Raw genomic sequence first — 20,617 nt, forward strand, 5'->3', positions numbered from 1 at the left:
TAAATTTAGCTTCCGGAACTCCCAGCCACATCTTCTGTGCCATTAGTACCGTGACTCATTTCCGTCTTATCTAGGTGATGCATGAAGTTTGCCACCACCGCACCAGTTAGCCAAGTTACCAAGCGATCCTTGCAGCCACCCAGCTATCTCCTTTCCTAATGATCGAATTGCCCACTGCAACAGCCAGCCTAACTCCTTTTTCTTCTGGACACATATTCCTGAAGAAAGATACTTGGTGCAAGAGGATACTGCATCATTGCCTGGTGGGCAGGTCCTAGCTACAGCCACACCCGGGTAATGCTTTCCTTCCTGGCAACCTTGTTCCTCCAAGGCAGCGGCATAGGAGCTGCCAGAGTAGAAATGGGACTGCTCTACAATATCCCTGAAGGTCTTCCTTGTATACGTGTCTGTCTGTCTCAGCTCCTCTAAGTCTGCCACTCTGGCCTCCAGAGATTAGACTCGTTCTCAGAGAGCCAGGAACTCTCTGCAACAGGTGTACACATACAACCTCTCACCGAATGGTAGATATAATAACCATACACGTGGCACTTGGTGCAAAACACTGTGTAGCTCCCATCTTGCTACTGTACTTCTCTCTGGAAGGTGTGTAAAACCTGAGGAGGGATCTCATGAAGCTGGAGGGAATGGTCTAGAGTTTGGAAGCTAAAATGTAATGCTAAAAAAAATTACAGGACTATGCATTTGGCTTGCAAAGAACAGAGGTGGCAACATCCCGGGTGACTGGTCACTCGGGCACTTAAAATGTCATTCCTGGTGCCTGCAGGGGCTGCTGGAGGGGAGGGAGCTGTTATGGTGTGACCCTGGGGAAGAGTAAGATGTTGTTAAGGCAGGGCCCAGGGAGGGTTTGATATTTGTGGGATTCCAGCTCATTAGGTGGAGAGAGAGAGAGAATGGGAAGTAAAGGAAAAAGATTGTTAAATACTCCCCCCACCCCCTCTTCTAAAAAAAAAAAATAGAGCTTAAAAAAACATTAAGTGCTGAGAGAAATTTAAAAAAAGAATAAAGCAAAATTTATTTATTTATTTATTTATTTATTTTTACTATTTTCCTGGCTCCTAAAACGTTCGGCTGATGTCTTGCTTTTTAAAATATTACCCATCCCTATCTCTCCTCTCCTAAGGTATACTTATTTAGGTCCTTAACTCATTTTATAGGGCTTTGGTTGCAGACCACACACTGTTTTGGTAGCTCTTCTCTGCCCTGCCTCGATTCTGTTCATATCCTTTTTGAAGATGTATCTTCCAGAACTAGACACAATATTCCAGGTGAGGACTTGCCTGCTGCCTGTACGGAGACATTATCGCCTCCTGCTTTTCTACCGGTTATTCCCCTTGCTATGCACGCCAGCATTCCTCTGGCTCTGACCACCGCCTTTTATCACCTCGGTCACAATCACCCCAAGCTGCGTCCCTAGGCTGGTGCACGCCAGTATCTCATGGGTGTCTTCACCTCAAATTCATGACTCTGTGCTTTTTTTACATTGAATGTTAGCTTCCAAGCACTCAACCATTCCTTAACTCTATTTGTAGATCACTCCTTATTCTATCTACTCCCTCAGGGGTTTCCACTCTATTGCAGATCTTAGCGTCGTCTGAAAAAGGGACATTTATTTTCTCCTTCTAATCCCTCTGCAATATCACGTATGGAAATACTGAACGGCACTGGCTCCAGGTCTGATCCCCGAGGCACCCCAACCTCCATTTGCCTTTACCCCAGTGCTTCCCAAATATCAAATATGGCCTCTATCTTTGACACTTGAAAAGTCACACAAACCCAGATGGCGACTAAAACAAAATAGTGGATCATTTTCATCCCCAATCCCTTTCCCCACTCCCCATTTACCCAAAGCCGAAAAGCTCACGATCGGCCGGTTTGTAATCCAGTCCACCGCCCCAGGACGAACCCCCCCCCCCCCCCCCCCCCCCCCCCCCCCAGGCTGCTTGGTATATTAATGAGCCTCCTATGCAGGACAGTATCAAGAGCTTTCCTGAAATCCAAGTATACCACATCCGGCACCTGGCCTCGGATCTAATTCTCTGGGCACCCAATCAAAGAGACTGATCGGATTTGTTTACCACAAACTCCCTCTGGTAGAAACCATGGCTGCCTTGGATCCTGCAACCTACTGAATTCAGGACACTTGCCTGTCCTTTCCATAAGTACAGGAGTTGCTACTGAAACAGGTGTGGTCAACTCCAGTCCTCAAGAGCCACAAACAGGTCTGGTTTTTCAGGTTATCCATAATGAATATGCATGAGATAGATTTGCATGCAAATCTCTCTCTCTTACATATTCAAGTTTGTGGCTCTTGAGGACTGGAGTTGACCACACCTGTTTCAGTAGCAACTCCGTTAATTTACTCACCACTGAAGTCAGATGAATTGGCCTGTAGTTTCCAACCTCGTTATTTTGACTTTTAATAGAAAGGGGCATCATCTGCTGATCTCTAGTCCTCTAGAAGCACTTTGGTCTTCAAAGATTGATTGAGCAGAACCTTATGGAGCTCCCTTAATATCCTACAATGGATCCCATATTACCCCCATTGTCCTGTCTTGGTTTTTTTTTTTCCTTCAGTCCTGCCATTTCAATGTGAACCTCTCACTTGCAATTTAACTGATATCTGCTCCTGTATCATATGAAACCTTGCCAGCTATCTGTGTTCTCTCTCTCCAGGTCCTTCTTTGGTAAACACAAGCATTTTTCTGTCTCTACACACCTTCTTTCTAGCCTGTCTCCTCACCATCCACAGACTCCTCTCTGGCTTGTCTCCTTGACCTGGCCTTTAATAATAGGTGGCTAGCTAGGAGCTATAGCAGCATTAAGAGAGAGGAGGGGAAGATGAGGGTTCCTCTTATGTCCTATAAGAGGATTTCCTTTTCCCCTCTGATTCCTCCCATCCATAGCTAGAGCAATCTTTGTTCTTTCACTTTTGCCCTCTTTCCAAGGGACAGGCCTAAATAGACTCCCTACCCCCCCACCCCCCTTGGGAACATTCATGTGCATCCTCTCGGTCTTGGACAGCACTGGAGGGGTAATTAAGAATAAAGATACATTTTATAAAATGTCATTGTGGTGGGAGTAATACAAGCCTACTTTCTCTCAAGTTTCTATGGTGTAATGCATGGACTTCCCTCTCCTCCCACACCAACTTCTTCACCGTTGGTGATGCCATGCACTGCCCAACCAGCGGGTACCACTATGATGTGCAACACTCTGCCTCCTGTAGCCAGCTGGGAGCATCAGAAGCTGTCTCAGGAAGAAGGGGTGGTTCTTATGATATAAGAATGTTACCTTGTGTGACCAATCAGTGAGAGGCAGACCTCCCCCCTCCCTGTAGGGTGTCTTAGAACTGGAGATGCATGACTCTCACTGAGATTAGTACTGGATGATGAAGCAGAAGCTCTCGCCCTGTGCTGATGCGCCCCTCTTGCTCTCTCTCTCTCTTTCAGGTCATTGTGATGTATGTGCAGACCCTCCTGCTCCTATCTTGCTTTCTCCGAAGTTATGCCCAGTCTTTCCCGAGCTTTGCCCGCACAGATACAACTTTCAATCATATGACCCAAAACCCCAGGACAGGGGACCTCTACGTGGGGGCCGTCAATCACCTTTTCCAGCTGAGGCCAGGACTGGAGCTGGTTGAAGAGGTCAGCACAGGCCCCAGGCTGGACTCCCCTGACTGCCTGCCCTTCAAGAACTCCAATGACTGTCCCCAGGCTCAAGAGATGGACAACGCCAACAAACTCCTGGTCGTGAATGAGGCAGGGCAGGAACTGGTTGTTTGTGGCCAGCTCTTTCAGGGAGTGTGTGAGAAACGCAGCCTGGAGGCAGTGACCCAGGTTCTCGACAGCACAGAGGACCCCAGCGACAATCAGTTTGTGGCGGCTAACGACCCTAAGGTCAGCACGGTAGGCTTGGCGGCTGTCACACCGGATGGGCAACAGCTGCTGTTTGTTGGCAGGGGGATGACGGCTAAGTTGTCTGGGGGAGTCCCCCCTATCACCATCCGGCAGCTGGACAGACCCCCCATCTTCACCAATGAGGGCCTGGGGAAGCTGGTGGCGGGAGACTTTGATTATGACAATCGTTTTGTGGGGGTCTATTCCAACGGTGGTCATGTCTATTTCCTCTTCGTCCGGAGAGTGGCCAGGTCACAGATGGAATACCGGACTTTTGTGGCCCGAATCTGCGTGTCAGACCTGCAGCTATACTCATATGTGGAAGTGCCACTGGAATGCTGTGCTCGGGGGCAGAGCTGTGACAGGGGGCAGAGGTATACCCTGGCACAGGCAGCTTACTTAATGCCCAGCACAGAGTGGGGGAGTGAGGCTCAGCTCTTTGTGGTGTTTGCAGCTGGGCAGGGCTCCACGCCAGCGCCCGAGGCGAACACAACGCTGTGCACCTATGAGCTGCGGGAGGTGGATGAGAGGATGGATCGGGCTCGGCAACTGTGCTACACCAAGGAGGGCAGGAATGAAGAGGGAGTCGAAGAAGCGGCCATCGAGTATGGGGTGACTTCCAAGTGTGCAAGGCTCCCAAAGGTAGGAAATGGTGCTCTGATCTTGCTCTTCCAGTAGGAACACCCACTCCTACAGCTCTGCCAGCGCACCTCACTCCTGCCCTGCAGCACTCCTCTGCTATCCCAGCACTGAGATCTCCCCACACACGCCTCCGCCAATGCCCTGCAATACTGCTCTGCAGCACCCCCTGCTTTTCTAGTGCTGGGCTTAACCTCTACCTCTGCAAGGTTGAAATGTTGATCATGAACCTCAAAGCACTCCCATGTCTCTCTCGCCTTTCTGCAGGATTCACCCACAAAGAACCCCTGTGGAGGAGAGCACACTCCAAGCCCCATTGTTGGCCAGGTCTCCCTCGTGGCTCAGTCACTCCTGACAGATCTCCCGCAGCTCTCAGCCGTGGTGGCAATGGTGGAGGAAGGCCATACCATTGTCTTCTTGGGGGATACTGCAGGGCGCCTACATAAGGTGAGCGACGGGTGCCCCGCGTTCCCTCGGTCGGGGCTATCTGCAGAGCACGGTGGAGGGCTCGACGCCGTGATGTTGTCTCTGTCCTCCCGTGGGCTGTCTCGTCTGGTACCGCCCTGCTTTAATATCGCCTTCCCTTGCAGGTGCACTTGGATTCTCAAAAGGCGCACGTGTACGACATGGTGACGGTGAGGGAGGATTCGACGGTGCACCCGGACCTGCTGCTGGACTCCCACCAGCGATTCCTCTACGTGATGACCGCCTCCGAGGTGAGGGGGGGGGGAGGGGCGGGGTCACATTCTCCTGCCCGTCACCCAGCTCCCCTGTGCATTATTCTAATCTCACCGATGACGTTCTTCCTCCAGGTAACTAGAGTGCCCGTAGCTGAGTGCTCTGCGCTCCAAGACTGCTCCTCGTGCCTTCGGTCCAGAGACCCTTTCTGTGGCTGGTGCGTCCTGCAAGGGAGGTACGTCCCAGGGGGCCGGCAGTGGCCCACCCAAAATAGTGGCTCCGATCAGAATAAATGATGGTTTTAATTCAGATGCATGGGGGGGAGAGTTGTGCCTTCAAACACCGGGAGTGAGGTACAAAAATGGCTGCAGGGTCTTTGAGGAGAGGCTGTAAAGAAAGGACAGCCAGAATACACTTTTTAAATTTCAAAAGGAGGAATAAACACCATGAGAAAAAAAAGATTGGGGGGGGGGGGGGAGAGATTAAAGCAACAAGGAAACCCAGTTCGGAAAGAGCTCAGGGTGCTGATGAAGTTCCTGCTGGTTTCATTTGAAGGGGTGAGGGAAGAGGATTTTTCAGAGTCCTGGTAGGTTGCACCCGGTGTTGCCTGTGCTCCTGTAACCTTGCTGACACCGCTTTAATCTCGCTCTCTTGGAAGGCGGTGTTTACGGTGCGGCTTTTCTCAAGGGATGTTTTAGTCTCTTTTCTCTTGCTCTCTGCATTCCTCATGTGAAATGCTGGTGATGGATGGACAGTGGGGGCTCTCCAGAAAGATGTACCTGGGGTGCACCTTCCTTCCCACCCCGCCCCAAACATATTCTGTGCTCCGTTCTCTGTCCCTTACTTTGCTGTTGTTGAGGATCCTCCATCCCGGGCCTTATCCCCTTACTCCCTCAGCTGCTGAGGATCCTTCTGTGCCTGTCCCAGCCTTTTACCCCTCCCTCCTGCCCCCCCCCCAACTGAAAAAAAAAATCTGTTTTCTGGCTTCCTTTGAACTTGATACTGTCCTTTCTTTGCCCCACCACCCTGAGGCTACCCCCACACCTTGTATCATCATCCTTTGTTCTAGATGTGGGGCAAAATGCTACTTCCTGATTTCTTGGGCAGGTGTACTGAGAAACGGCAGTGTGAGCGCTTTGAGGAAGCCAACCACTGGCTGTGGAGCTATGGGATGGACATCCGGTGCCCGGCCATCCAGAGTATCAGCCCAGCCAATCAGAGCAGAGAAGAGCAGACAGAGGTACGTGAAAGCTGCCATGCTGAGTGTCAGCCCAGCCAATCAGAGCAGGGAAGAGCAGACAGAGTACGTGAAAGCTGCCTTGCTGAGTCAGACTAACGATCCGTTGACCTCGGCATCCTGTCAGCCGCTGACCAATCTAGGTCACTTGGAAGTACCCAGCAAAGCCTAACAGGTAAGTCCGTTCCGTGCTGCGAATTCCCAGGCACACACGATGGAGACGCCCAGGTCTAGCTGGCTAATAATTAAGGAGCCTGCCCTCCAGAAAGTTGTCCAAATCCCTTTTTTTTTTATTTTTATTTTTTAAATCTAATTATCCTACTGGCCTTGCCCATATCCTCCTGCAAAGAATTCCCCCAACCATTGGCCGACTGAAAAAAAACCTGACTTAAATTTGTTTTAAATCCGCTACCTGTTAGTTTCATGGAGGGTCCCATAGTCCTAATACTGTTTGAAAGGGTAAATAACTAACTGTTCCCTATTAATTGTTTGTTTAGGGCAGACTCCATGGCGTGACTTGCATTCTTGTAGTAGTTGCTGCTGGGAGCCAACCCTCATTAAGTCACTGAATGTGTTCTATAAACATCTTTTGTTCTTTGGGTTTGCAGGTAGTGCTGACAGTACCCCTCCTTCCATCCCTAGTGGAGAATGAATATTTTCACTGCACCTTTGGTGACTTCACGAGTCCAGCAAGTGTCCATGAAACAGAGATCATGTGTAAATCGCCCCCACCAGACCAGTTGCCACCCAATGACGAAGACAAGGGTGAGTCAGCCTTTGGAGATGGGAGCAACACAGACGAGAGATTCAGGCTGATGGGGCACTGCCGAGAGGATGTTGATGCTGCCAGAGTCCTACTCACTGTGTATTCCTTGCTCTCTCTGCAGATTATGTGACCCTGCAGCTAGCACTGGTGTTTGGTGATGTCATCGTTGCATTGGCAGACTTTGAATTTTATGACTGTGGTGCTGCACTGACGCTTGCGGTCTCTTCCCCGTGAGTCTTTATTAACTTTTATGTCTTGGGTGCATAAAGTAGAAAGTGGGGGAGTGGGGGGGGGGGGCACTTCTCTCTGACTGATTCACCATTCCCAGTATCTGATCTTTGTGCAATTTGTCAGATTCAACTGACAAGACTTAATTTTTGGTAAGACCATGCTGCCTTAGATCTTACAATCCATTGGATTCCAGAAACTTAACAGAGGATCATGCAGTTTCTGGAATCCAGTGGATTACATGATCCAAGGCAGCTGGTTTTATCAGAGGTAGATCTTATCAGATCAATCTGATAATTTATTTTGATTGGGTGACCAGAGAGATGGATCAGGGGAGAGCACTAGATGTAGTGCACTTGGATTTCAGTAAGGCTTTTGACACGGTTCCGCATAGGCGACTTATAAATAAATTGAGTGCCCTTGGTATGGGAACTAAAGTGACTGGGTTAGAAACTGGTTGCGTGGGAGGTGACAAAGAATAGTGGTAAACAGAGTTCACTCTGAGGAGGGGCACATTACTAGTGGTGTGCCACAGAGATCAGTCCTTGGACTGATTGTTTTCAATGTTTTTGTGAGTGACATTGCAGAAGGCTTGCCAGAAATGATCAAAATCTGCAACAGGGTAGATAGCCAGGAAAGTGGGGGAAAACATGTGGAGGGATCTAGTGAAGCTCGAGATATGGTTTGGGGTCTGGCAGCTATGATTTAATGCTAAAAAAAAAAGATTGCAGAGTTATGCATTTTTGGCCTGCAAAAATCCAAAGGAGAGGTATAATATAGGGGGTAAAATTATTCTAAGCACAAAAGAAGAGGAGGATCTTCAGGTGATTGGACACAAGATCATCAGTTACATACAGAGGGATAGGGCAATGGCAAAAGCCAGAAAGATGCGTGGGCGCATAGGGAGAGGAATGGTTAGCAGGAAAAAAAGTGATCTTGTTCCCGTATAGGTGCCTGGTGGGACCTAATTTAGAATAATGTGTGCAGTTCTGGACTCTGCACCTTCAAAAGGATATAAACCAGTTGCAGTCAATCCAGAAGGCGACTACTAAAATGATCAGTGGTCTTCATTCTAAAGCATATGGGGACAAATTTAGACCTGGTCATATGTACTCTAGAGCAGCGCTTCTCAACCGGTGTGTCGCGACACACCAGTGTGTCGCCAAGCACCGGCAGGTGTGTCACGTGCTCCCGGTCTCTCCCGCTGCTCTTCCTTCCCTGCTGCCGTTGCCACCGGGCTATCTGCACATTCAAGCCCAGTGGGAATGGCAGCGGTGTTAGAAGACGTAGTGGCACCTGCGGCTGGGCCTTTTCTTCTTCCCGTGACCCGGAACAGGAAGTGATACGCGGTGCGCGGGAAGGAGAAAGGCCGTGCCGCGTGAAAAAATAGCAGCGGCGGTAGCATCGGCCCCCAAGCATTCGAAGCAGCAGGTAATCGGGAAACGAGACAGCAGCATGAGCCTCCAGCGGCCGATGGGATTCTTCTTTCTTGGCCTGCGGGGCTGGAGGAGGAGGAGGCTGCTGCAGCTACCATTTGTGCTCCGGGGGGGGGGGGAAGAGGAAGTGAGTGAGAGAAAGAGAGAGAAGCAGCCAGCCAGCCTGCCTGTGTGTGATTGAGTGAAACTGGTCAGAGAGCTGATGTGTGTGTATATGTGAGAGACAATGAAAGTGACTGCTCAGGGAGGTGACTGATGTGTATGTGAGAGTGTGAGACGTTAGTCAGGGAGGTGACTGAGGTGTGTGTGAGAGAGAAAAAGCATGGAAGTGAGAAATCTGGGTATGTGAGAAAGCATGGGCGTAAGAAGCCTGGTGTTGGGGGGGGGGGGGGGTGTGTGAAAGAAAACATGGGAGTGAGAAGCCTGTGTGTGTGCATGCATGATAGAGAGAGACTGGTTGGTAAGGTGACGGACAGTGTATGAGAGAGAGAGACTGGTGTGTGTGAATGTGAGAGAGAGAATGTGATTCAGGGAATGAGAAGCCTGTGCACGTGGAGAGCGAGCATGGAAATGAGAGAGAGACTGGTGTGTGTGTAACAGAGAAAGTGATTATGGGAATGAGAAGCCTGTGCATGTGAAGAGTGAGCATGGGAGTGAGAAACCTGGGTGTGTGTGAGACACAGCATGGAAGTGAGAAGCCTGTATAGTTGAAAGAGAACATGGGAGTGGGAAGCCTGTGTGTGTATGAATGAGAGAGGTCAGGTGACTGGTGTGTGTTTGTGTGTGTGTGAGAGAAAGAAAGTGATTATGGGAATGAGAAGCCTGTGCATGTGGAGAGAACAAGCATGGGAGTGAGAGACTGGTGAGTGTGTGAGACAGGGAAAGTGATTATGAGAGTGAGAAGCCCATATATGTAAGTAGAACACGGGAGGGGGAAGCCTGTGTGTGTGTATGGCATGAGAGAAACTGTTCAGGAAGGTGACTGGTGTGTGTGTGTCAAAGACTGTTTGGGAGGTGATTGGTGTGTGAGAGACAGAAACTGGTCATGGGGGCATGACTGGTATGGTGTGTGTGAGAGAGACATGGGCACTAAGGAAGAGGACCATGAGTATAGAGCTTAGCTTCTACTGCTGCTTCTGGTGTGTGCCACGGCCTGCATGGAAGAAGAGTAGGAGAGCTGCTGGAGGGGGTAAGTAAAGGTGGCTTTTTAAGTTTATTTTTCTTGATTGACTGCCATTTTAATTATTTAATATTATGTGATGTCTGCTTTTTTGAAATATTTATTGGTGTTTGGAGAATGTTTAATAGTTTTTAATTGTTGGATGTTATTCTGTTCATAGTTGTTGTGAAACATTTATTCGGCTTATTAGTATAGTTTTACAATTATTTCTGTGTGGGGATCTATAGCTGCTTGCTAGTTCAGTTTTCCTAATAAGAGGTGTATTGGTTTTTAGGATCTGATTTAATATTTGTAGTGTTGCCTTTTCATAGATAGGGTTGCTCCTGTTTGAGTGTATTCCATAATACAGGTGTAATTGTGTGCGGATTAGTTTATGTGCATTACTCCAGATCCTGGGAGTATGTTAGGTCGGTTCTGTGTCTGTTACCGAGATAGTTTACTAGCATGTAAGCATTTGTATCAGTCTTATTTGTTGTGTTTTCTCAAGAGGACATGCATTGGTGGTAAACTGCTGTCTTTTCATAAGTAGGGCTATTGAGCCTGGAAGTAGAAGGAGTTTCAGTTGCTGTTACTGAGATGATACCAGAACCAGAATATCTTTTTTGTAGGGTGAGTTGTATGGGGAATGTCATAATTCTGCTTTACATCCATTATTGTGGGTCAGGGGGGGTTCCCGTGGATGCAAACTGTACTTTTACATCTATCCCCGTGACGATCATGGGTCAGTGTGTCATGCATGTGAGAACCATCTGTCAGGTGTGTCCCGACAGAAAAAAGGTTGAGAACCACTGCTCTAGAGAAAGGCGAGGTGGGGGGAGATCTGATAGAAATGTTTGAACACCTCCCAAGGTTTCCATGCAGAGGAAGTGGGACTTTTTTTTTTTTTTTAATAGGAAAGGAGGCTCTAAAATGAAGGGTCATGGGCTGAGACTAAAAGGAGGTAGATTCAGGAGTAATCTAAGGAAATATTATTTTACAGAAAGAGGTGGTGGAGGCGAGAACAGTGTCTGAATTCAAGAGAGCATGGGATAAACACAGGGCATCTCTGATGGGGAGTGGTAGGTCGGTGAGGATGGGCACACTAGATAGGCCACATGTTGGGTTTTTTTTCTGCTGTCACAATTCTTCTGTTTCTGTGCCTGCACACTTCAGAGGCAGGGAGCTTCTCTCACTGATGCCCCATTCCCAGAATCTGATCTCAGGAAGCCCTGGCACACAGTTCCTGGTAGCAAAGCCGGGGACAGTGTGTCTGCGCTGTTCAGAGGCGCAGGGCACTTCTTTCTCAGATTTAGAAAAGTTGATTGTAAGAACAGTTTGCACATGTGTTATCCAAGAAAGGAGGAAACGACTAAATCTACCCAGAACTAAATGAGTCTACTTTTTGGGACGTGTGCGTGCGTGTGTGTGGGCGCGAGTGCGTGTGTGTATGTGTGCGTGTGTGCGTGCGCACACATTCTAGAAAAATGGACCCCTGTTGGAACCCTTTGTCCGCCTAGTAAATCATGAAACAAATATACATTAGTAGTAATAATAAAAGTAAAATCAACTTGCAAAATTCTGGTACTTATTGTCTCTGGTCAGTTTCCATTTCTGGCCAGGCAGCAGAATACCACATATTTTGCTCTTTCTTCCATTATATGGAGACTTTCCAGCTCATTTTGTGTTGATGGTGCCGCCTTAACCTGTTTTGCAGTTATAGGGTTGAAAGACTTTGAGGGTCCCCCTCCCCCTGCTGTCGAAGATTGGGGTGGTGGCCGTCAGGCGAGATCGAGGAGCAGGAGAGTGTGGGTTTCCTGCATATAAAACTGAGTAGCAGAGAGCCTGAGGGCTGCGTCTTAAGATGCCGTTTTGTGGGAAAAACTTTTTTTTCTCTCATGCCTTTTGGAAATATGATTCTCTGCTATCTTTTTTTATGTTGAACAGTACAGGAGGAAACACATTTCTGTTTCTATTTGTCTGGTGTTGTACTGCATGCAGAGTCTGACTTTCCGGGGGTTCTAGTTCAGTTTTTGTCTTGTTGGTTTTTAGTTTGCGGTTACCTGTTTTGCTTTTGGTAAGGGTCTATCTGTTTCTGTAACTGTGACCGTGCTGAGGTATTCTGCTAGCATGTAATTTCTGTGTGGTGATTGATAGCAATCCAGCTTGTTTTATTTTCCAGTCTGCACCCCCACAGGAAGTGTATTGGTGTTCTAGGGCCCAATGTAATATTTTCCGTGCTGTCTTTTCTCAGGTGGGGTTGTTGCATCCTGGGAATTATGCTGGTATGTTATGGCAAATTAGCTACATAGATGCTGAGTGTGTTTTTGCAGCTTTTTGTGTAACTTCACAAAGTACCTGGTAGTGGAGGGTGTTTATGTTGATATTACTGAGATTAACACCAGAATGTGAATATTATTATTATTATTATTTTTTTTGGTATGGTGAGTAATTAGGGGAAGCTCTGCACCCATTGCTGGGGGAGTTCCTGTGGATGCAGAGCATCCATTTGGAGGATGCAGGGTTGCTGTTCGGATACTGTCCAATTCTGTATAGTTTTGGGGTTAACGATAGACCTTCAGCCTCAAGATTGTAAGATGGCCAATGTAACCCCTATATTTAAAAAGGGATCCAGGGGTGATCCAGGAAACTATAGACCTAACTTCTGTTCTGGAAAAAATCATGGAAACTGCTATAAAGAATAAAATCACAAAACATTTAGATAGTCATGGTTTGATGGGACACAGCCAGCATGGATTTACCCAAGGGAAGTCTTGCCTCACAAATCTCCTACATTTTTTTTTGTTGAAGGGGTTGATAAACATGTGGATAGAGGTGAAACGGTAGATGTGGTGTATTTGGATTTTCAGAAGGTGATTGAAAAAGTCCCACATGAGAGGCTTCTAAGAAAACTAAAAAGTCATGGGATATCCTTTTGTGGATTGCAAGTTGATTAAAAGACAAGAAACTGAGAGTAGGATTAAATGGTCAGTTTTCACAGTGGAAAAAGATAAATAGTGGAGTGCCTCAGGGATCTGTACTTGGATCATTGCTTATTATTATATTTATAAATGATCTGGAAAGGGGTATGATGAGTGAGATGATAAAATTTGTAGATGACACAAAATTATGCAGAGTTATTAAACCTCAAGTGGATTGTGATGAATTGCAGGAGGACCTTGTGAGAATGAAAGATTGGGCTTCCAAATGGCAGATGAAATTTAATGTGAACAAGTGCAGAGTGATGCATATAGGGAAAAATAACCCTTGCTGTAGTTACACAATATTAGGTTCTATCTTAGGAGTTACCACGCAGGAAAGAGATCTAGGCGTCATAGTGGATAATACATTGAAATCGTCGGCTCAGTGTGCTGTGACGATCAGAAAATTAAACAGAATGTTAGGAATTATTAGGAAGGGAATGGCAAATAAAATGGAGGATGTCATAATGCCTTTGTATCACTCTGTTGTGAGACTGCACCTTGAATACTGTGTGCAGTTCTAGTCACCACATCTCAAGAAGGATATAGCTGCACTGGAGAAAGTGCAGAGAAGGGTGACCAAAATAAGGGGCATAGAACGGCTGCCCTATGAGGAAAGGCTACAGAAGTTAGGGCTGTTCAGTTTGGAGAAGAGACGACTGAGGGGGGGATATGATAGAAGTCGACAAAATCATGAAAGGACTTGAAAATGTAAATCAGTTACTTTCTCAGATAATAGAAGGACTAGGGGACACTCCATGAAGTTAGCAAGTAGCTCATTTAAAACAAATCGAAGAACATTATTTTTCACTCAGCGCATAGTTAAGCTCTGGAATTCATTGCCAGAGGATGTGGTTACAGAAGTTACTGTAACTAGGTTTAAAAAAGGTTTGAATACATTCCTAGAGAAAAAATCCATAAACTGCTATTGGTAATTAATAAGTAATAGTAGCTTCAGATCTATTTAATGTTTAGGTACTTGCCAGGTACTTGTGACTTGGATTGGCCACTGCTGGAAACAGGATACTGGGCTTGATGGACCCCTGTCCTGACTCAGTATGGCAATTTCTTATGTTCTCAGTCCCATGTAAGAAGAATTGTTGAATGATTCTACAAAATAATTTTTCATGGAAGATTTGTTGGAGCATTGAAATTGGCAAGCAGTTACTTTAGTACACATAGCGCCCTCACAGCTTTTCCTTTCAGCTTATTTGTAGCCAGTTTAGAACTCCCAGCTCTTCATAGGAGCCATCTTTCAAAGTGTTGTGTGGCCAAGGTAAACCGACTGTGTTTAGCTGCCCAAGCCTGGTAAAATTATTAAAGTGAACAATCTAGCTGCCTAATTCCCAACAATAGGCAGCTGGATCCTCTGAAAATGTACACCTCCGTGTCAGGCTTGGAGAGATGCCTGGTTCAGGGTCCGGGCGGTTCTATGATTAGACAGGATGAGGAGGATGCCTCAGGCAACAGAAATTTGGGGAACAGCGACTGCCTCATTTCCATTCTGATTGCAAGTAAAGAATCCCACGCGGCAACCTGGGTTTATATTTGCAGTGTTAGTTTTTGATAGGTAAGATTGTTGCTGTTTGAGTGCTGGCAGTTAGTGCTGTTTTGGTATGGGAGGTTTACTATGTTATAGCTGTAATTCCGTTTACTCATGGCTTTGTAAGGGCCAAGCCCGCACCCAACACACTTTTACAATAGGTCTAATACCATAGGAGGTCCAAGGGTCTTTTTTACAACATTTTCTGGGTGGCACCACAGCAGTTATGTAAATATAATGTACGTGTTGTAAGTGATATTTTTTTATCTCTGAATATCTTTTTTTTTTTTTTTCATGTAAATCTCCCTTTTTGGTTGAGGAAGCAGTTAATAAGAAATAAAAAAAAAAAAAAAAAAAAAAAAGCCTAATTTTGATTTGTGTGTTGGTGGGAAGGCTGGGAGGGGCACAAGGCTGTAAGATTGGCCTAGAGTGGCTAATACCCTTCACCCACCCTGAGGGAATGTGTTCCACACAATCGCCATTTACCCATCTTCCACATCCCCAGGGGAAATCGCTGGGGAAGAGCAGGAGGCAGGTGGTGGGGATCCCGGGAGTGTGGCAAGGTTTGCCAGCTCCCTAGAAATATCACTGTCTGCCGCCACTCTGGGTACCCTGGCTCCTGCCTCCTCTCTTCCCCAGCATTTCAAATCACCAAAAGGGCCAGACTCCAAAGGGAATCCCCCCACCTTGAACCCCCCACCCCCTCAGTGATTTGACCTGTACCCACACCTTTGGAGAGGAAGTGCCATGTCATTCCTCGCTTTGGGCACCAGATTGCTTAGAGCCGCCCCTGTCCAGGGGGTGTACTAGAACTTGGTTATTTGCATAATTTTTGAATTTGTATTGGAGATTTTTCTTTGTCTGCTGATCATAATTTTTGCCTTCCCGATTCACCCGCAGCTCTCTAGCAGGTATAGGTACTTTGGAAAGCTTTCTGGAGAATGGGATAAAATGAGCAGATCCTCTGCATTCAGCAGACGTTTTATCTTGGTGTTATTTACTTTCAGTCCTGGGGCTGAGGATCTCTCCAGGAGTGTGGGAAGGTCATTGATGTTGTTGTTGCTAAGAGGGTAGGGCTGAGGCTGAATCTCTGTCTCACTTTCTCGCTCCCACCTGAAGTTGCCGGTCTGCAGGTGATCTTTACCTTGCAGCTGATGGATGAATGCATGGGTTTAATTATTTGACAGGTACCCCCTTTCTTCATGCCAATCTGCAGTATTTTCAGGTTAAGGCCAGGGCCAAAAGGATTCAAAAGCTTTTTTTTAAAGTCAATAAAATGTGAAAACATCCTCCCTACGGGGGTATTTTTTATATGTATGTTAATCGGCACCTGTAGAATAAAAACCATGATCATTGCTTAAGTGCTTCAGGAGGAACCCAGACTAACTCGTGTGCAGGCTTTTGCTGTTCATTAGGAATTGTAGGACTCCTTTTATTGAGGACACTATAGGACAGTTTACTAATGCTACCATTGCCCCAGATCTCTCCCTCATTATTTGGGTTAGTGGAATCCTTATGTTGGTAGATTTCTTAATGTAATTAACTCCTCTGACCATTTCTAAGGGGAATCGTTAAAAAGTAGAATCCGGTTAAATCGTTTTACCAGTGCTTCCTGGACTTGTACGTGGCTGCATTTGAGCAGCTCATTTTGCATCCTTTTCAGGGTCACAGGCTTTCTTGGGTTTAAGCTTCCGAAGGTGTCCTTTTGGTCTCCTGTATTTGGATAGTGGTGTTTAATGGTAATTGACTGTATTGATTGTGTTTTTCCAGCAGGTTTAGTTTCTCTTGGGTTGGTTGGGAGACGCTGGCAGTGCTCAGTCCAGGTCAGGGCCAGATTTAGGATTTTGCTGTCCATAGGCTCAGTTGGAGAGTGGGAGGAGAGAGACCCTGGAGATGGGGAAAGTGAGGGAAGGCCCTGCACCCTTTGAAGTAGACGGTGGGAGCAGGCTCTTCCCTGACATGGCTGCACTCCTCTAAGGCCTGGGTATTTGATGGCCTAGATGATTGGTTATGCTGGCTGTGTATGCCTAAATCTGGGCCTGGTCCGGATTTTACCATTCCGGATTGCTAAATCCAAGTTTTTCGTTTTGGGGTTTAAATCCCTGCCATAAGTTTCAGCCCTTAAGGAATTGTTATCTTATGAACACCTCCGTTTCAGCTTTCTTTACACGTATTCTGCCTTTTTCCATTTCAGGGATGCCTTGTAATCTCTCAGATTATGGGGTTAGGTGCTGCGTAAATCTTCCCTGAGGGACTGTCTGTGCTTCAGGTTAGAGAATTTTCTTACCTTTTTGTCTCTTAGGTTTTTACATTCCTTATTGAACCAGGCTGTATTGCACCTGCTTAGTTTGGGTTTCTTCTTCCCGATTTTGTGGTTAGTGAATCTCTTGCTGCTCTGTGGAAAATTGCATTTAAATTCTTTACTGTAAAGTCAGTGTCCCATGGGGTCTGACTCTAGTTTTTTTTTTTGGGGGGGGGGGGGGTTCTGTCAGGAAAGTGTTGATCTGTTTTTTCTAAGGTTCTTTGTTTTTTTTTTGTTTTTTTTTTATATTCTGTGCCTGATGCACTTTTGGAGCAAGTTTGTGGAGATTTAGGGGGGTGGGACACTGAATACTGATATTTTCTTTTGATCTGTTGATGTACAGGACCATTGGCTGTGGTCTGATAGGTAAGACTGGGGTCTGACACACGGATCTTTTTTTCTCTTTGATGTCTAGGTTGGATATGGCCCCGATTATTGACATTGTGGCCTGGGCTGAGCTGAAATTAAATCTGGCCAGGGAGTCCTCCATGGCTTTCCCATGGAGGAACACACAGACACAGGACCCCTTGGTCCCACTCAGTTCCTTGGTAAGAGCCACAAAATGTGGCCTTTCCCTTGGAATTGTGCTGTCCCCCCATGGAATCGCAGGTGACCTGGGGCAGTGGCTAGCTGGGCGCGCACACACATGAGGGTGTACCCCTCCCTCTCCATGCTGATCGGACTGCAGAAGGAGGTGATGCGTGGTGGCGCCTTGGGCCATGTCATCGTGTTCTGTTGCCCAGGACCCTAATGTAATTTGAACCAGGCAATTCTAGGCCTAGGCAGCGGAGGAAGATGTTGCCCAAAGCACCACTGCTCGCCTCTGTCTGCTGGTCCAGATTGTCACTGAGAGGATCTTCCATCTGGGAGACAAAAATCGGTGGATGGAGGGGGTGAGGGAGGGGGGTTAGAGAAACAGAGTGGTGGGAGTGAATGAGAGAGAGGATAAGTGAAGAGGCCGCTGAGAGAGGGGAAAGGGGGCACTCTGAATGTGTGTGTGAGAAAGAAGGGGTGGGCAGGGCCCTTGAGGGGTGTGTGAGAAGGGATACCCAGGAGCAGTATGTGTGTGTGAGAGAGAGGGGGGGGGTAGGCAGGGGAGAAGGGGATGTTTGAAGGGACGAGTAGGGCAAGGGGAGGAGGGTGAATATTAGAGAGGGGATGGGCAAGGCAAGGGGTTAGGATTGGGTGTATGAGAGCAAGTAGGATAGGGGTGTGTGTGAGAGAGGGTCTGGGCAGGAGGTTATGTGTGAGGAGGAGTGGTCAGGGGGAAATGTATGTATGTGGCGTGGATGGTGAAGGGGAAGAAGGGATCTTTTTCCGTTCTTGAATCCATCTCCCCTATTTTTCCTCCCTCTTTCCTTATCTCCAGTCCTTTTTTTTTTTTCTCTGATTCCCTCTTCCTTCCTACTCCTCCCTATCCATGAGATACTTTTTTCCCCCACCCACAAAAATATATGAAAAAAGAACAAATTAAATTACCCAGACACCTAAGAGATGTCAGGAATCAACTTTAGGCGTATAAGGTAAAAGAAAATGTTACAATATTTAATATGTAAATGTGCAGTAAAATGTTCTCACTCTTGCTGCAGAAACTTGTCCCTGAGCTGCCACAGAAAACGGGGGTCTGTGGATAAACTTTTACATAGATTTATCTGGCTTCCCATTTGTACTAATTGCACTAGAACTGCTCGTTTGGCTTTTCCGATGTACTAAAAGCAGGAGTGGTCAACTCCGGTCCTTTAGAGCCACAAACAGGCCTGGTTTTCAGGACATCCACAGTGAATACACACGAGGGAGATCTTGTCTGGAAGCAGTGTGTGCAGCTCTATCTCGCGCGTATTCATTGTGGATGTCCTGAAAACCAGGTCCGCTTGTGGCTCTCGAGAACAGGAGTTGGCCACAAATGTACTAAAGTAAAGTATCTTTTCCTCAGATATGTGCTTATTCCCTTGGTTGTTAATGAAACCTGGTTCCTTTTCTGAATGTACGTTTAGGGACCCTTATAAAAAGGTTATGCTTTTTTTTTTTTTTTTTCCTTGAGGGTAGCAGTTTCTGATTGGATGGTTATAAAATATTCCAGGTCAAAATAGGGAGACTCTGAGCAGGGCTTAATTGGTGAGGGGCTTCTTTTTCAGGCTTAAGAGGCAGAGCAGGAGGGGGTTGTTCTGCTCCAGCCTCTCCCCTCCAGGCAGCCTGCAGAGAAGAGGAGGAGAGGGGCTGAGCCTGAAGCACACAGAAAAGAACTACTACTCTGCTCCTTAATGCCGCCCCCTCCTCTTTTGTTCCCCCCCCCCCCCCCCCACTACATCTCCTCCTGTATTGCAGGTACCAGAAAGGGAAAGAGGTGATATTGAAACAGATGCTACAGAGCAAAGAAAGAGACCCAAAAGATTTGAATTAGCCCAAGTTTGAAAATTATGAGCAGTAGTGCCAATCGTTGCTTCAACCCTGAATGGCACCTTTGCTCACAACTTTCAGACTTATGTTAATTCAGCCCCTTTTTTTGTATCTGTTACCGAGGGCTTAAGTTCTGGCAGAACAACCCAGAACGGTGTTATGCCACCTCTTTTTTTTTTTTTTTTTTTCAAGGACCTGAGAAAGCGGAGCAGGGCCGGCAGTGCTTATGGGTTCTGGCTCCCCTGAGGAAACAGAACAGACCCAGTAGTTGCATGGCTCACTTACGCCCCTCCCCCCAGCCCTCGGAGGAAGCAGAGCCTGCTTACCCTGAGAGAAGGGGCAGCCACGTGAGTGTATGCGAGAGTTCACGCCTGGCCCTCGTCCTGCCCCTTTGCACATGTCAGCCCTGGCCCTGCCCATCTCATCCCCCCCACAGTTCCTCTTCCTTTCTGTCTACAAATTAAACCCTGATAAAAAAAAGGGTCAGAGGTAGATGTCCTGAGCCATCAGGAGTAAATCTTTTGATATTTGAACCCACAAATGTGTGTGGGTTTTTTTTATTTTATTTATTTTATGGGTATGATCATATTCTGCTAATTATTTTCAGTGCAGAAGAGAACCCTACCCCCCTGATTTTTCTCCCTGTTGTTTTGTTCTTAATGGCAGGAATTAACAATTGTTTGACGTCCACAGGGAAATATGTAGTTGAATCCTTGCCTAGCCAGGTCTCCTGTAAGGTGACCATGTCATGGTTTATCCCACTCTCAAATCTGGGTCTAAAGAATGAATTTGTTTCTAAAGGTGCTTAATGGCATGCTGTACAATGTAATAATGCAGTGACAAAGTAAAACACCAGTACTTCAAATGAGCAAATGTTGACATCATCAGGCATGAGACTTAGGCTATGAAATACAAGCATCTCGTTTACATGTATGGGTGACAGTAGGTATAGATATGTAGGAATGTGCTTGCTATGCACCAGTTTACAGCAGTTTCTATTTCTGTTTTTACGAGCGTTTCTCGTACAGGGTGTTCAGCATTGCTTTTATGTCATTCATGTCAAGGCCTCAGTCCAGACCATGCTGTCTTGTTCTCATACTGCCTGCAGCGGGCCTTGCGGGCTCTCTGGGTGTCCTTTGCTGATGTTGTTGCGCTGGTAGAGATTGCGCTATGGATCTGGTAACATCTACACAGGATGTTTCTGGATCTCTGATGCGTATTCCTGCATTGTTACAGTGGTGGTGGTGGAGGTTCTTTTCTGCACTGGGGAAGCACTGCTGCTGTTTGTGGTTGCTCCTTACCCGTTCTTGTATGTGTGGTAACTTTCCCTGTTTGGG

At 46.8% G+C, this 20,617-nt stretch overlaps 1 protein-coding gene across 5 annotated transcripts in view; it reads left to right on the forward strand.

The window, feature by feature from the left end:
- PLXNB3 (plexin B3) overlaps positions 1–20,617 on the forward strand; it is a 104,871-nt gene that overhangs the window by 20,584 nt on the left and 63,670 nt on the right. For all 5 annotated transcript variants that reach the window (XM_029609368.1, XM_029609400.1, XM_029609356.1 and 2 more), the window contains 7 exons: positions 3,471–4,559; positions 4,824–5,003; positions 5,147–5,272; positions 5,369–5,469; positions 6,342–6,474; positions 7,080–7,236; positions 7,359–7,467. In XM_029609368.1, the coding sequence (XP_029465228.1) occupies positions 3,471–4,559; positions 4,824–5,003; positions 5,147–5,272; positions 5,369–5,469; positions 6,342–6,474; positions 7,080–7,236; positions 7,359–7,467 (1,895 nt within the window). The remainder of the gene's footprint in view (positions 1–3,470; positions 4,560–4,823; positions 5,004–5,146; positions 5,273–5,368; positions 5,470–6,341; positions 6,475–7,079; positions 7,237–7,358; positions 7,468–20,617) is intronic.

The sequence above is a fragment of the Rhinatrema bivittatum genome, chromosome 1, assembly GCF_901001135.1.
Source record: "Rhinatrema bivittatum chromosome 1, aRhiBiv1.1, whole genome shotgun sequence".
Taxonomy (NCBI): domain Eukaryota; kingdom Metazoa; phylum Chordata; class Amphibia; order Gymnophiona; family Rhinatrematidae; genus Rhinatrema; species Rhinatrema bivittatum.